Below are 14,508 nucleotides of genomic sequence, written 5' to 3'. Positions count from 1 at the left end.
TTGAATGTGGTCCCCCACACTCAAACAGATATAAATAAATGTTTATTACAATAAAACTATATTTTTAGGAAACTATTTATGTTATCCTAAAGTGGTACCTCTTTTAAAGATTTGTTATTAATATTTTTTGGTCACGGTAAATATTAATATTATGGAGTTGCAGAACTTGCGGATGAGTAAAAACAGTGTGTAAAAAGTTTGCTTTTATTGCTTAAATGGTGTTTCCCTCCATAACATGCATGACGAGTTCAGTTCAGTTAATTTCAAATTCACATTTATTTCCATTCTGCATGAACAGGACAATTGAAATGTCCATGTACAATTTTTGGAGTACTTAATTATCAACGTGTCATTTTTTATTGAGAATTGACATGAGCTGGTTATTGATTAGAAGACTCTATCGCCGAAAGCGTAAAGCGCCCTCAATCAGAGAAATAACCGAACAATAATAGTCAGGTTCCCAGTTTGGTCCTCAGTGTGATAATAATAAACAACAGCAAGGGCGATGACGGTCATTGACAGTACATGAACATGAATATAACGGCATGAGGCGGAACTCCAAGCAAGGAAGTGCACACAATTTCAGGTAGAAATATTTCGGGTCATCTTCTCATAAAATTAACTGAAATGTTGGTATGATTTGTATTATGTCGGAAAGAATATTGCATCCTGGGCACAATTGCAGAATACCCCGTAGCTGGAGTTACCCAGCCCTGAGTTTTATCATTGGGTTGTCTATTAGGGCTGGAGCGAATTTTTCTCGTAACTTGTACTTGTAGTATAGGCAAAAATTTTTGGAAAATGTTCAATTTTGTCCCCGTTACACACTAATTGCAACTGCAACTCACCCCAAACTTGCCTGGAATAACCATTACACAGGTCCTTGAAGTAAAAAACGATCCACGATGAAGATTCAGCCTACAATTGCAGTGAAAACAGGAGGAATAACCGCTAACTTGACAACCTTGCTGGATTGGCCAGGACCGCAATTGGTTTGTGCACAAAAAAAATTGGGAAAAATTCTGCCAACCGGACTCCACTTACCTGCCGCCAAACATCCAAATTTTCACCTCACCTTGTGATTTCAACTAAGAGGAATCCAGGAAAGAGTGGACATGCGAAAAAAAATTGGTAAAAATGTGTTTTTGGAGCACATTTTGCATGCACATGTAGTGCAGATCTGAGTTGAAGCAGCCAGTCAAAACTGATTGAAGTGTCTGGAACAGCGGTACGTTGTACGCATGACATCGATAACCATGACGTCGCATGAGACGTCGCATGAGCCGGCCAATGATAGTGCAATACGTCATTATGAATATTTATTTTCTCATGAATATTTAGTTTATTTCAATGAATACTTCAAATACGTCCAAAGATTGATCATTGCAACAGCGATCGTGCGCGGCCTAGCAGTTAAGAGACTCGTGTATCAAGCAAGCGTTCGAGGTTCGAATCTCAAAGAAGTGAGCGACTGATTGATAAATAGAAATTAAGGAAAGGAGGGGGTGAGAGTAGAGGAGGGAAAGTGGAGGGAATAACCATAAAAGGGGTAACTTTTGGCGCTAGAAAATTTATTGAAAAAAGTGGTGTCCGGTTGGCAGAATTTTTCCAAAAATTGTGTACAATGAATGGCGGTCGATTAACAGGCACAGAGAGCGATCGCTGTCAACTACTCGTTTTGCCGGCTGCGCTGGCTGTTGGCGCATGACGTCACGCGGAAGCGTAACACCCGATGACTGTTTCATGCACTATTGGTTGCGGTTCCAGTACCAAAGCTGTGATGCGAGTGGTAAACCTTATATTAGTGCATGAAACAGTCATCGGGTGTTACGCTTCCGCGTGACGTCATGCGCCAACAGCCAGCGCAGCCGGCAAAAACGAGTAGTTGACAGCGATCGCTCTCTGTGCCTGTTAATCGACCGCCATTCATTGTACACAATTTTTTTTGTGCACAAACCAATTGCGGTCCTGGCCAATCCAGCAAGGTTGTCAAGTTAGCGGTTATTCCTCCTGTTTTCACTGCAATTGTAGGCTGAATCTTCATCGTGGATCGTTTTTTACTTCAAGGACCTGTGTAATGGTTATTCCAGGCAAGTTTGGGGTGAGTTGCAGTTGCAATTAGTGTGTAACGGGGACAAAATTGAACATTTTCCAAAAAAATTTGCCTATACTACAAGTTACGAGAAAAATTCGCTCCAGCCCTAATAGACAACCCAATGATAAAACTCAGGGCTGGGTAACTCCAGCTAAATACCCCGCCACTCACGTATCCCACCTCGTATCCGGATACGCGGATACGGAGTCACGCTTGGATGCTCAACCCATGGAGCAAGGAAAACGGACCAAAACCACACGCGTGTGCCACCCCGTATCCCCGTATCCACTTCCCGGCACCTACTTTGGACTTAGACGTTTTTCCCCTGCTCCCCATTCAACTCACGTTGTCTCTGCCTTCGTTATTTTCCAACATGGATATGGATCCTTCGTTCTCAAAAATATTTTCCTCCGCTAAAAATAAAGTCCACCCCGTATCCGCGTATCCACTTCCTGGCACCCACTTTGGACTTAGATTTATTTAACCCCTGCTCCCCATTCAATTCACGTTGTCCCTGCTGGCCGCATTTCTTAATACAGGGAAATAGCGCCCTCTTTAGACCCTCCAGCATGTCCAGCGCTCAAATCCACCCCGTATATTGTATCCGCGTATCCACTTCCCGACATCTACATGTACTTTGGACATTTCTGCAACATTTTCCGACTGCGTAGCCATTTATTTTTAGGGGGTAATTTTTGCGTGGCGGGGTATTCTGCAAGTACTCCGCATCCTGGCGCCACCTTTTTCATCGTTATTATTCTGGGACCATTGCTTGGATTGAGTGCGAAACAATCACTCAGTGACTTGCTCAGTCATGTCACTTTGTCACTGTCACTCAGTGTGACCGTCATGACAGTGTCTCACGTCCATAGACTTTGTACACAACCAAAAAAGTGGCGTCTGGATAAATACGTTCTTTCCTTTATGTCTTTTTGCACATTGCTTAACCCAAATGATTGAATGAAAGGAAGGCCAGTTTGCTTTATAAGAATGGAAATGAGGCATTTCTAAGCAAGCAGGTGGGTAGTGAGGAAAAAATGTTGCAACCTGACGTCACTTTTTTCTTCATCATACATCATCATAATGAAGGTCCTTCAGCATGTTCAGTGCAAACATGATGATAAGACATGAATCTGGGACTGAGAAACATTTCCAATTTTGTACACATTCACGAAAGTGGCAGAGGTTGCAATATTTTTTTTCCGGGGGGGGGGGGGGGGGGGGGGGAGAGAATGCAAGTGATGATGGACCGGACTTTGCTAAATGAAACCCACTACACCTACAGTGATAGAATGCATTGAAACTCAGTCTTAGCTAGCTTTGCAATGTAGTAGTAGCCTCTCCTTTCGTGTAAAAGCAACAGGAAGCCTCTGCCACCGGTCTTGCATAGCTGATAGGCCTAGGCTAAAAGGATGTATCAGTAGGCCTATAAATATTTTGTACCTAATTACATGTACTTTCTCAGTTCCTGCTTCTTTATACTTGTAATTATGTTATACTAGTTTAATCTTTGAACAAGAGGAACTTGAGAGAATTCCCAAAGCCAAGGTTTGAAAACTAAAAGGGAGTTCAACGCTGGTGCTAATCTTTTTCAATTTAATTATCATTTCAGATTGCAGTATAGTGTGGCTACCCGTGACCATCGTGCAACATGATTCCCTCACTGCGATGGAAGCAGATATTACCCCGGGGCAGGGGTGATAAACTCTCCGTCTTGGTTGCCGTCACTGAATTATTGGTAGAGGGCTTCTTTGAGCTCCTGGTCATCCTGCCACGCAAATATCCCGAGGCCACCATGTACTATTGGCTGAGCGTCGCACTGGGGCTGTTCTTATTCATCAACACGTTAGGGAACCTGCTCATGGCGATGAGTACCGAGCTCTCAACCAGCTCCTCCCTCTTGCCAACCGTGTTGAGGCCTGGCTGGGATTACTGCTATTCCTGTCAACGGAATACACCACCGAGAGCTTACCACTGCGGCCACTGTGGCATCTGCGTGCTCAAACGCGATCACCACTGCCTCTTCATCGGCAGTTGTGTGGGCTACGCAAACCACCGGTATTACCTGGTCTGTATCATGTACATCACCCTGGGGGCCTTGTATGCGAACTATCTCAACATGGAATACATCGTGGAGAACGTGTCGGAAAACTTAAAGTGGACCACGCTGCTGGCGTCGTTCACACCAATTTTCGGTTGGCTGTTTGGCCTCACTCAGCCTGTGTCCTACTTCATCGCTTTCCAGAGTGGGACGTGTGCGCTAGGATTTCTGGGTTTCGTCATCTTGTTTGGCTACCACGTCTATATCGCGCTGCGTGGGCAGACCACTCATGAGAAGCGACGAAGCAGAGACCGATCATACGACTTAGGATGGAGGCAAAACATGCGTGAAGTGCTGGGTACTCGCTGGTATCTGGTGTGGATCTTTCCTCTGATAAGGTCACCTCTCCCAGGTGACGGAATTCATTTTCTGAATCGAGGAGCACTGGGCCTAGAAGATGTCAAGGACTTATGACTAGGCCAGGAACAAAATGATACGGGAAAATCTTGAAACTTTAATAATGACTTAGGCCAAAAAAAATGTTTAGTTCTGCTTCCAGTTATTTTGACAGCCCCTACCGTAATTTTTTTGGGGGGAGACCTTAGGGAAAAAAACCTGATAACAATCAATTACTACATTTTACCCTTGACTACACACAGACACCTCCACATTATCGTACACAAAAAAATTGTCAAAAAAAAAAGCATTTCCCTACCAACCCTTTTTTCAAGTGCCATGTAATCGGAAACAGAACTATTTCTGTTTAGCCTTAATAGTATGAATTGGTTACATCAGTGATCATAGTCAATATATTCTCTAATTTTAACTAATTTTGTACTTTTTGTAACTGAACAAATTTCTATCAATGTTCCGATAAGAATTGTCACAAATTGAGAACAGGTGTCACAAGTGTTTCAATGTTAATTCGGCGATTTAAAAACAAAACAAAAATACAAGATGGGTCAATGAATCAGTTTGGAATGTTTAGTCACACATTTAATACTCATTGAAATCAGATGTGCATGACATGGGAGCAGAACAATGCCAGAATGGAAAACATTTTGGGATTTCATCATCTCTACAATGTATGTACTTCAATTGTAAAAAAATCATGAAAATCTATTTTTGTTTAAATAGTTACAACAGAAATTAATTACAAATGACTGTTAGTTAAACTTGATGTCACAATGTGTATGTGTAGGAACTTGAGTATTTCAGTATTGACCCTAACCTTCCCAACTCCTCCAAAATCCTCTTTGCAAAATGGAGGATTTTGCAGGATTGGGGCTGTGTGGCGAACTGTGTGGCAGATTTTGCAGGATGCACTGTGTCAAGGTCTTAGGCCAGACCATGTGTTGTTTATGAATGCTCAGCCGTGCATAAATTTTGGTCTAAACAAATCCTTGAAATCCTCCGCACTGCTCCAGGATGTCACTGGCTCTGCCTCAACATATTGACAGTGACTGCTGGAGGATTTTGCAGGATTGAGGCAGTGGTCAACCCTCCAAGGACCATAGTCAAGAAATAACGGATAATTTTGGAGGATTTTATTGAGGCCGTATGCAATTTTTACATTTTGCAGGATTGAGGTTGCATCCTAGCAAAAATGCCAAGGGAGTTAGCGTTAAACATGCATGTTTTTTTTTATGTAAACATTTGTTTATCTTTGTATATTTTGAAATATTTGTATTGTACAATTTTGTAAATTGAATTATCCGTGGATATTATTTAAATGAAAGATCATTTGTGAATGGCCATTGTATTGATAAATCTTGACCAAATTTAGACAGTACTATTAAATTGTGAGACACTCAAATTATTTTTCTTGAAATCTACCTGACATGGGTAGTGCAATTTTCCAGGAATATCGCTTGCAATGAAATGGCCCAACTGGCAAAGCGTGTCATTGTCTTTAATTAACACAGATCATTGAAATCTACATGAACTATGAAATGAGCTACATAATATGTAGTTCATTTGTGCTGTATACATGTAACATATACAGCACAGTGTATTTCTGACATGTCTGATAAAATGTCATAAAATTCATGAGAAAATACAAGTTTCAGTCTTCAAATTATTGATCGGGGATTGAAAAATTACTTACAAAACTGTTTAGCGCGTCTCTTAATTTATCAAAGGTGGGGTTTTTTAAATCAACTCAAAGTCTGAAAGTTCCATTTTTGTTTGTAAATATTTCTGACTGCCGTGATTTTAGGTGCTTTTCACAGATCTGCAAGGCAGGAAGAGATCTGCTTTCAGCCCATGTCGGCATGAAATAGTTAACGAGTTTAATTTTCTAACCAGTTTTAGCGGTTATCATGACCTCATTTTTAATTTGTTCTGAAGCGTTCTCAACTCGGCAGCATTAGACAAGAAACCCAATAAAGGGAACCACTTTGCATCTGCCACGTTTGCAGTTTTTCCAATGGTTAATTTTTTTACAATACCTGAAACCACCTAAGTTTTTGAAATGTGAATGGACATGTAGGCTTATAATACATGTAATATGTGTTGAGTCATTTCTTTCCTTCTTTTTTATTTTTGAAATCACCCTCAAATTTCCATCAAAAATGGACGGAAAAAGTTAGCTAAGTTTTCCGTCCGCTTTTTGATAGAAATTTGAGGATAATGCCAAAAAGCAATATAAATAATCAACTCAAATTATCTTTAGCGAAAGGCTGCATGTCCATTCACGTGTTAAAATTCTTCTTTGGTGGTTTCACGTATTTAACAAAAAAATCACAACAATTGGAAAAACTGCTAACGTGCAGTATATACATGTAAGTGGCCCCATTTATTGTATTTCTTGTCATTATGACATAAATGTTACCATAGGGCCAAGTTGTGTAATGCATGCATTTTTAAATACCTTTAAGGTTCACAGTTATTTGCGATTGCCATGTTAGAGCTATTATTACATGTAGATTTCAGAAGACGCTCTTTCGAAAAGTAGTTAGCTGCAATAGCCTTGTGAAAGATATTTTCATTTAATGTTAAGTACATGTAGATGTATTCATAAATTTCTGTTACAATTTATACCTTATGTTTGTGCTGCAGTAGTAACAAGTCTTGAATCAGTGTTTAGAAAGTGGTAGGACATTTAATTAAATTTTGTAAAACGAATAGACATCTCAAGAAACAAAGGATTAAAGCAATTACTAAAAAAGAATGTACCAACACAAGTCTGAAGTTCACGCTTTCTCTTTTAAAAACTCTTTACAAAATGTAGAAATATTAATAACACTTTTCTAAATATTCGGGCATCTGTTGGTGATAACCCAGTGTTACTGCGCAATGATCTCAATCGCTTCTTTATGAATAACTCGTGAATGAATGGCTCAAGTACATGTACATGTACGGGTGCAACCCTGCAATAAAATTCCCATAGACACTAGTGCTAAATGCGCATACTTCAAAATTCTTTTTAAAAGACTCAGAACTCTCACAGCTATTCAAGCTGCACAGAAAAATGATGATCAACATGTCATCTTTAATTTTCTTTTTTATTTTTGGGTGGGTGGACCATTGACTTTTCGAGATATTCTTACTCAAAGAAGACAACCCCTATTTTCCCCAAAGCGGAACGGTAGCCATCTTGAAAAACGATCCCTCCACAACATGGCAAAATACAAGTAGCGCCATTTTCGAGCCCAGTAGCATCCAAAATGCTCAGAATTGGAAGCCCAAGTCCGGGCCAGAGGTTCATTACCATATCTCTTCAATTCCCCAATTTTATGGCTCTCAAAACTCTCTAATACAGAATATTTTGAGGGCATAACTTTGATTCATGAGCTCGGCGGGCGGATTTTTGGCCTATTTACAGGCGTGCACCCGTACATGTCAAGTCAGTGGTATCCTGGCGATGCATCCTGATTATGCACAAACAAGTCGGGGCACCGGACAAAACCAGCAGAATCCAATGAAGTCCAGCATGTTACACCACTGTCTTATAACTACCTCAATGTACTGAACATTAAGTCTGCAGTCAAGTGTTTTGCTGATGTGTGGATGAGTTCAGACTATAATGCAGCATCTGCGATTGGATTGGCATGTATCGTGACACTGTTGATCCGTTTGTCGGCTAGTAGCCGGAATGACTTCTCATTGACTGGCAGCTTCTCCAGGTCATCCAAGGTTTCTAAGCCATCAATCACCCTACAAAGAAACAAAAGGTCATAAATGAGACATAAACATGTAGTAGACATATCTTAAACAACAACTCCCCAATATTTAGTCAAGCCACACCCATTGGAAGAACATTTCTGCTTCTAAAGGAGAAACACTGAACACCTGTTTGAAAACCTTTAGCAGTAGACTACCATTTTCAATAGACTTTATGCGCAGCAGCCATCTTAGAGGGCAATGCCTTCTTCTGCCGGGATATGCATGAGTGAAGCTTTTGTGCATTCATTGTTACTGAATTAAAATAAAAGATGGCCGCTGAGCATGAGGTCTATTCAGACCCAGCCTACATGTACATAGAGAACACAATGGATATTCACGGAGGCAAGAAAGGTTGCTTACGCAAATAATAATAACTTGGCATAAACGAACATTTTCAGTGGAATTTCAGGTTCAGCAGAAAAGAAAAAGAAAATTTTTCAGAGAGAAATTTTTACTACTCAAACCGTCTTGTGTTTGTGCTCAGGAGACAAAAAGAAACGTTTTCTAAACAAAATGAAAACTACCCTTTGGAGCATTATCACTTTTACATTCGAAAATCAATGTGTAGTATGAGAGAGAAAGTAACTCACTTGGCAAAGATTGTATATTTCATGTCGAGATGAGGTTGTTTGGCATAGGTTATGAAGAACTGAGAACCATTCGTGTCTGGGCCATTGTTTGCCATCGATGCCACACCTCGAATATTATGCTGCAAGGAAGATGAAACAAAACCAATTATTAATGAAGTGGCCCTGTGCCCTCATTTATCAAACCTCCTTCTGTGCCTTTTCCAGCTTTTCTGTCAAGTTAAAATACAATAATACGTTTTGCTTTCATCAAACTGCATTGCTAAAGGCCAGTTTTGAACTTCATGAAGTGTTATTGGGATCTTAAACTAAAACTTCAATATAGATCCTCTATTCCCAAAAATGGCATTGTTCCCATCCAACGCCTCTTCAATGGCAGCAGGGCATTTCTGAAAGTGAAAAGGCACAGCACAGTTCTGTAGCAGGCTATCCAAAAGTGGGTTTGCACAGGAAAATTCAAAAAGTGGGTGGAGGAGGGGGCAATACGCCCCCTCCCCTTCCCTACTTGCGCTGCATATACATTGTACCTCTTTTACCTGCATAAATTGTCATAAATGAGTAATAAGTGGTCAGAGTACCTTGAGATTATCTACAAGTTCATCTTCAAACTTTCGTCCCCAGATGCTGTTTCCTCCCTTGCCGGTACCCAATGGGTCTCCCATCTGAACCATGAACCCCTTGATATTTCTGAAAGGCAAGAAGAAAAAAACACAAGTTAATAAATTAAATTGTTGTTTAGTCAATGCTAATAATCATGGTTTTTATTAATTTATTTTTATTGGGGGTAGCGTTTAAACACTCGAAAGTGTAAATGTCACATCCTTAACTTGATTCCAGAAAATGGTTGCTGAAATGAATGCATTCAGGCAATGGGTCTGATCAAGGTATCCCTTAGCAAAGGGATTGTAATTGGGGTCACTAGAGTACAAAAATGTGTACTTAACAGTCCCGTATTAACTACACCTGTTCTCTTAAATAGGCGTTATACAAACAGGAGATTTTTTTAATGAAAAAAAAACACCCTTATTTGTATCTCCGAAATATAAATTTCAGGATTTGAAGCCAGATTTATGTGAACTATTACTGAAAATGCAGATCACATACCTGTGTATCAATGTGTTGTCATAGTAACCACTTGCACACAATGCCAGGAAATTTTCACATGCTTTCGGCACCTGTTCGCAAAACAGCTCGAGTTTGATGTCACCAACATCAGTGTGGAGAGTCACTGCCTGCAAAATACCCCCAAATAAGAATACATGTAGTTTCAGCTTAAAAAAAAAATGTTGCCATAATTATGTAGTACTTCTGAGAAGCTAAATATCCAGACCTTGAAACAGGTTTGATGCCAGTGTTATTTTTCAGCATGCCCTGTATTCACCATTTCAATACTTTTTTTTTTAATGTGCAATCAGCGATGTTTGTTTGGATATACACAAGGTGTACATTTACATTCCAGAATACTGCAGCCCCCTTCATCTGTTCTTTTCTGCTAAAGTTTGGATTCAAGCATACAAGGTCTTTTTATTCATGTCTGAAACTACTCTGGGGAATGTGATGCGAGAACACAGTGCATGTATGCGTACATCAGTGTTTTGGAACTTGGAGCATGAATTTCACATTTACAAAGGAAGGTACAAACAAGTCAGGTGTGTTTACAAACACAAATGCCCCGCAACCGTGACTGTTCCCATGACATAACACCACTCTTTTAACATCAACTTACATGTACCTTGGTCACATGGAATGTTCATTGACAGCATTAGTGTCTTCTGTAGGTTTTATATGAATTAATCCCTAATCCCTATGATCTCAGAATAAATACAAGATTTCGATTGCTTTAGCCACTGTGACCTAGACCCTTGACCTTTTGGCCCCAAATGCAAAAGGCTTCTTAGGATTACCAAGGACAATCCACAAACCAAATTTGAAGTTCATATGTAAAGTATTTCTCAACTTATCGCGCTGACAAAATTTCTTTTGTTTTAGCCACTGTGACCTTGACCCTTGACCTTTCGGCCCCAAATGCAATAGGCTTCTTAGGATTGCCAAGGACAATCCACAAACCAAATTTGAAGTTTATATGTAAAGTATATCTCAAGTTATCACGCTGACAAAATTTCTTTTGTTTTAGCCACTGTGACCTTGACCCTTGACCTTTCGGCCCCAAATGCAAAAGGCTTCTCAGGATTGCCAAGGACAATCCACAAACCAAATTTGAAGTTCATATGTAAAGTATTTCTCAAGTTATCGCGTTGACAAAATTTCTATTGTTTCAGCCACTGTGACCTTGACCCTTGACCTTTCAGCCCCAAATGCAATAGGCCTCTTAGGATTGCCAAGGACAATACACAAACCAAATTTGAAGTTCATATGTAAAGTATATCTCAAGTAATCACGCTGACAAAATTTCTATTGTTTTAGCCACTGTGACCTTGACCCTTGACCTTTCGGCCCCAAATGCAAAAGGCTTCTCAGGATTGCCAAGGACAATCCACAAACCAAATTTGAAGTTCATATGTAAAGTATTTCTCAAGTTATCGCGCTGACAAAATTTCTATTGTTTCAGCCACTGTGACCTTGACCCTTGACCTTTCGGCCCCAAATGCAATAGGCCTCTTAGGATTACCAAGAACAATACACAGACCAAATTTGAAGTTCATATGTTAAGTATTTCTTAAGTTATCGTGCTGACAAGATTTGTCCGGACACACACACCCACACACACACACACACACCCACCCACCCACCCACCCACCCACCCACCCACCCACGGAAGGACAAGGCGGAAACAGTATGCCCCTTCGGCTTCGCCGCGGGGCATAAAAACGGAGGGGGGGGGGCAAAATTTTAGGACATACTTTTGTGCCCTAATTTGAAGCAACTGCTAAGAAGTTTTGGCAATACAGTGAAAACATTCAAAATACTAAACAGTTTTGGGCCATTTTCAAAGAAAACAAACAGTCATTTTGTGCCCGTTGACAATTAATCTGGATACATCACTGCTCACAGCATGACTTCTGCCCACAAATTTAGAATGCTTTTAAAAAGCCATGATCTTGTAAAGAGTGGATAATCGTATTTTTACCAACATGTAAATAAACTATGAGACCAGTGAATATAAAGATAATGCATTTTTGTTGTTGGGGGGGGGGGGGGGGAAGGAGACGGGGAAAGGAAAATAACTGACACTCTGTAATCGTTATGTCACATTAGCAGCACTCTTTATTTCAATTCTTTCAGTCGGCCCAGGCCCAATTAACATCTGTTGTGGATTTCATAGCTGAAAAAGTACAAGTGCAGACATCCGTGTCGTTTGTAACTTTGTACACCAGGAAATTCTCACTTGCTACAAAGCAGGGTTTCACAATGTGACCTCATAATCACTAATCCTAAATTACGTTTAAATAATTAGTTTTTAAATTAACAAATGTTCAGTATCACTTCTACAGCAAATGACAAAGTTTGTAAGTCTGGGAAAATTGTTCCATTGTCAATGAAAGAAAGATGCCTCGAACGTTTATTTTGTAACTTAACATAATTCTATATCAACTTGTTGTTGGACTCTTCTCATAAGATTCTAGTTTCAGCAGTGATATCTTGGCCTTTTCATAAACACCCAAAAATATGGCTCCCCCAATGCTGATCCACAAAACTCTCGGGACGACCCCGGCAAACAGTCCACGCACTCCACTGGTCCTCTTGATGTCTTTCAACACACTGGCGATGTTCCCTTTGGCCGTCGCACTGTCTTTGGCAGCCAGCATGATTCTTGTTTTGGCCACATCCAGTGGAGTCGTCAGCCCAGCAGAGATGCCACCGGCCAGCGCTCCGCACACGGCCGACTGCCAAGCATCCACAGGTCTCCCTTGCCGCTGTCCCCATCTCAGTTTGAGCATCTCCCACAATGGGAACTGGATGATGGAGAATGGAACTTCACGGACGACGGTGCTGAGGTAGCCACGGTACAACCCTCTCACGCCTTCATTCCGCAAGACCGATTTGAGAATACTAACGCTGGCGTTTCGACTAGCCTGGGCCCGTTGCTTCACCACCTCGACTGGTACTCGGACGAAGCAGGCAGTGACCTCGCCCAATGATGCTGCAATCATGTGTGTGATCGGTTCGCAAGAGCTACCAGTCAACCCAAGCGATGAACTTAGCTGTTTAGTGAACTCATAGGTGCAAAAGAACACGCCGGCTGTTGGCGCTGAACCTAGGACCGCTGGGCCGAGGCCAGAGTAAATCCCACGGAATCCACCAGCCTTGAGAAATCCAGCTGAGCTCTGTAGGCGTGTCTTGATTGTGTCCAAGGGGAAGAGGGAGGCATCAACTACGGTCCCAGCCAGAGCCCCTGAGACTAAGGCCACAAGGAGGGGCGGAGTTTGCTCACTCATTTCTGGGGCAAGTAGGAACGACAAAGACACTTGTAAGTAAGCCACACTTCAGACGTTGCAATTTTGTTTTCATTGAAAAGTAATATTTATTTGGTCACTCCAATGAAACACAAGAGTGAAGAAAATTTAAATCAAATAAGGGGATACATTTTTACAAGAAATTAATTTTACAATTAATTGATTAAAAGATTTATTAAGGTTGGTGGGTTATAGAAGCATCACCACCACTACGTGTGTACATGTACCATTAACCCCCCCCCCCCCCAAAAAAAAACACACCTTTTTTAACACTCGGATATGGTCTGGTGATAGTCACTCCAAATGTTAAATGCAATTTGAGGTTTTGTTTGCCTAGGATTAGTTGGTTTTATATATTCTTTATATGCGCCTATCAAATGTCATACTTTGAGTTTGTTGTTATTTTCAATTCTATTTTTCTTCACTCAACAAACCCCAACAAACATCGATTCATATTTTGTACAAACCGTTAAAAACATCGATTGTTGCTGTGTTTCTGTTTGTTTGGCATTTATTTGTATTATAAAATCTCTCAAGTGTGCATGTATTGACTATTGTATCATGGATTATTCCTCCATGATTGTATGTCATGTATGTAGCTGCACTGCAGTGCGCTACGCGCTATTGTAGTTTGTACTGCATACTGTAGTTCTGTCCGGAAAATGGGCCTGCCACAATTAAGATGATTCTGTGTTTTCTTACCATTGTTTATCCAGTTTTTGAGGTTGAACCAAAATCCCCATACGCACTCTGATGTCCGTGAAGATCAGGATACACTGTGAACCACGAATGAGCTTTGACACGTGGTTAAATTTACGGGAATTTCACCCCTTTTTAATTTGTATGCATGTGACCACGTGATAAACAGTGTAAGTGTTGTGCCCATTCTTGAAAATCACGCATTCTCGAAAATGGGCATGCACATTCTCGAGAATGGGCGCGCATTCTAAGAATGAGCGCCCATTCTTAAGAACGAGCACGCGTTCTTAAGAATGAGCGCTCATTCTTAAGATTGGTTGGGAATATCACGTGCACAATTTATGAATTTTGCCCAATCTTAACAAACATTGCACGACATAATTATGTTAAATGAATTGTATAGCGGTTAAAAGGGAAACAATTCATATAAAGAGGAAAGAAAATGTGCTATGCTTCTGTACTCGTATAATTACGATAATTTGAATCAAATTAAACCTGTTATTA

General features: G+C 40.6%; 2 protein-coding genes across 3 annotated transcripts; one reads left to right on the top strand and one right to left on the bottom strand.

The window, feature by feature from the left end:
• Positions 1–518: 518 nt before the first annotated feature.
• Positions 519–4,663, top strand: LOC119734436 (probable palmitoyltransferase ZDHHC24). Its single transcript, XM_038207939.1, has 2 exons — positions 519–586; positions 3,708–4,663. The coding sequence occupies exon 2, from the start codon at positions 3,747–3,749 to the stop codon at positions 4,608–4,610; it is 864 nt and encodes a 287-aa protein (XP_038063867.1). The 5' UTR covers positions 519–586; positions 3,708–3,746; the 3' UTR covers positions 4,611–4,663.
• Positions 4,664–7,878: 3,215 nt separating this feature from the next.
• Positions 7,879–14,173, bottom strand: LOC119734530 (peptidyl-prolyl cis-trans isomerase-like 3). 2 transcript variants are annotated; one of them, XM_038208067.1, is made up of 5 exons: positions 14,008–14,173; positions 9,995–10,122; positions 9,469–9,577; positions 8,894–9,012; positions 7,879–8,294 (listed from the first exon to the last, which is right to left on the bottom strand). In XM_038208067.1, exons 1-5 carry the CDS (start codon positions 14,008–14,010, stop codon positions 8,159–8,161), a joined length of 495 nt encoding a protein of 164 aa, XP_038063995.1. In that variant the 5' UTR covers positions 14,011–14,173; the 3' UTR covers positions 7,879–8,158. The 2 variants fall into 2 exon arrangements, with proteins under 2 accessions (XP_038063995.1, XP_038063993.1); XM_038208065.1 differs by lacking the exons at positions 7,879–8,294; positions 8,894–9,012; positions 9,469–9,577; positions 9,995–10,122 and adding an exon at positions 12,093–13,289.
• Between the last annotated feature and the right edge of the window lie 335 nt (positions 14,174–14,508).

The sequence above is a fragment of the Patiria miniata genome, unplaced genomic scaffold (genome assembly GCF_015706575.1).
Source record: "Patiria miniata isolate m_02_andy unplaced genomic scaffold, ASM1570657v1 HiC_scaffold_27, whole genome shotgun sequence".
Taxonomy (NCBI): domain Eukaryota; kingdom Metazoa; phylum Echinodermata; class Asteroidea; order Valvatida; family Asterinidae; genus Patiria; species Patiria miniata.
The sequence above is the reverse complement of the archived record's forward strand: the minus strand, read 5'-3'. Positions and strand labels throughout refer to the sequence as shown.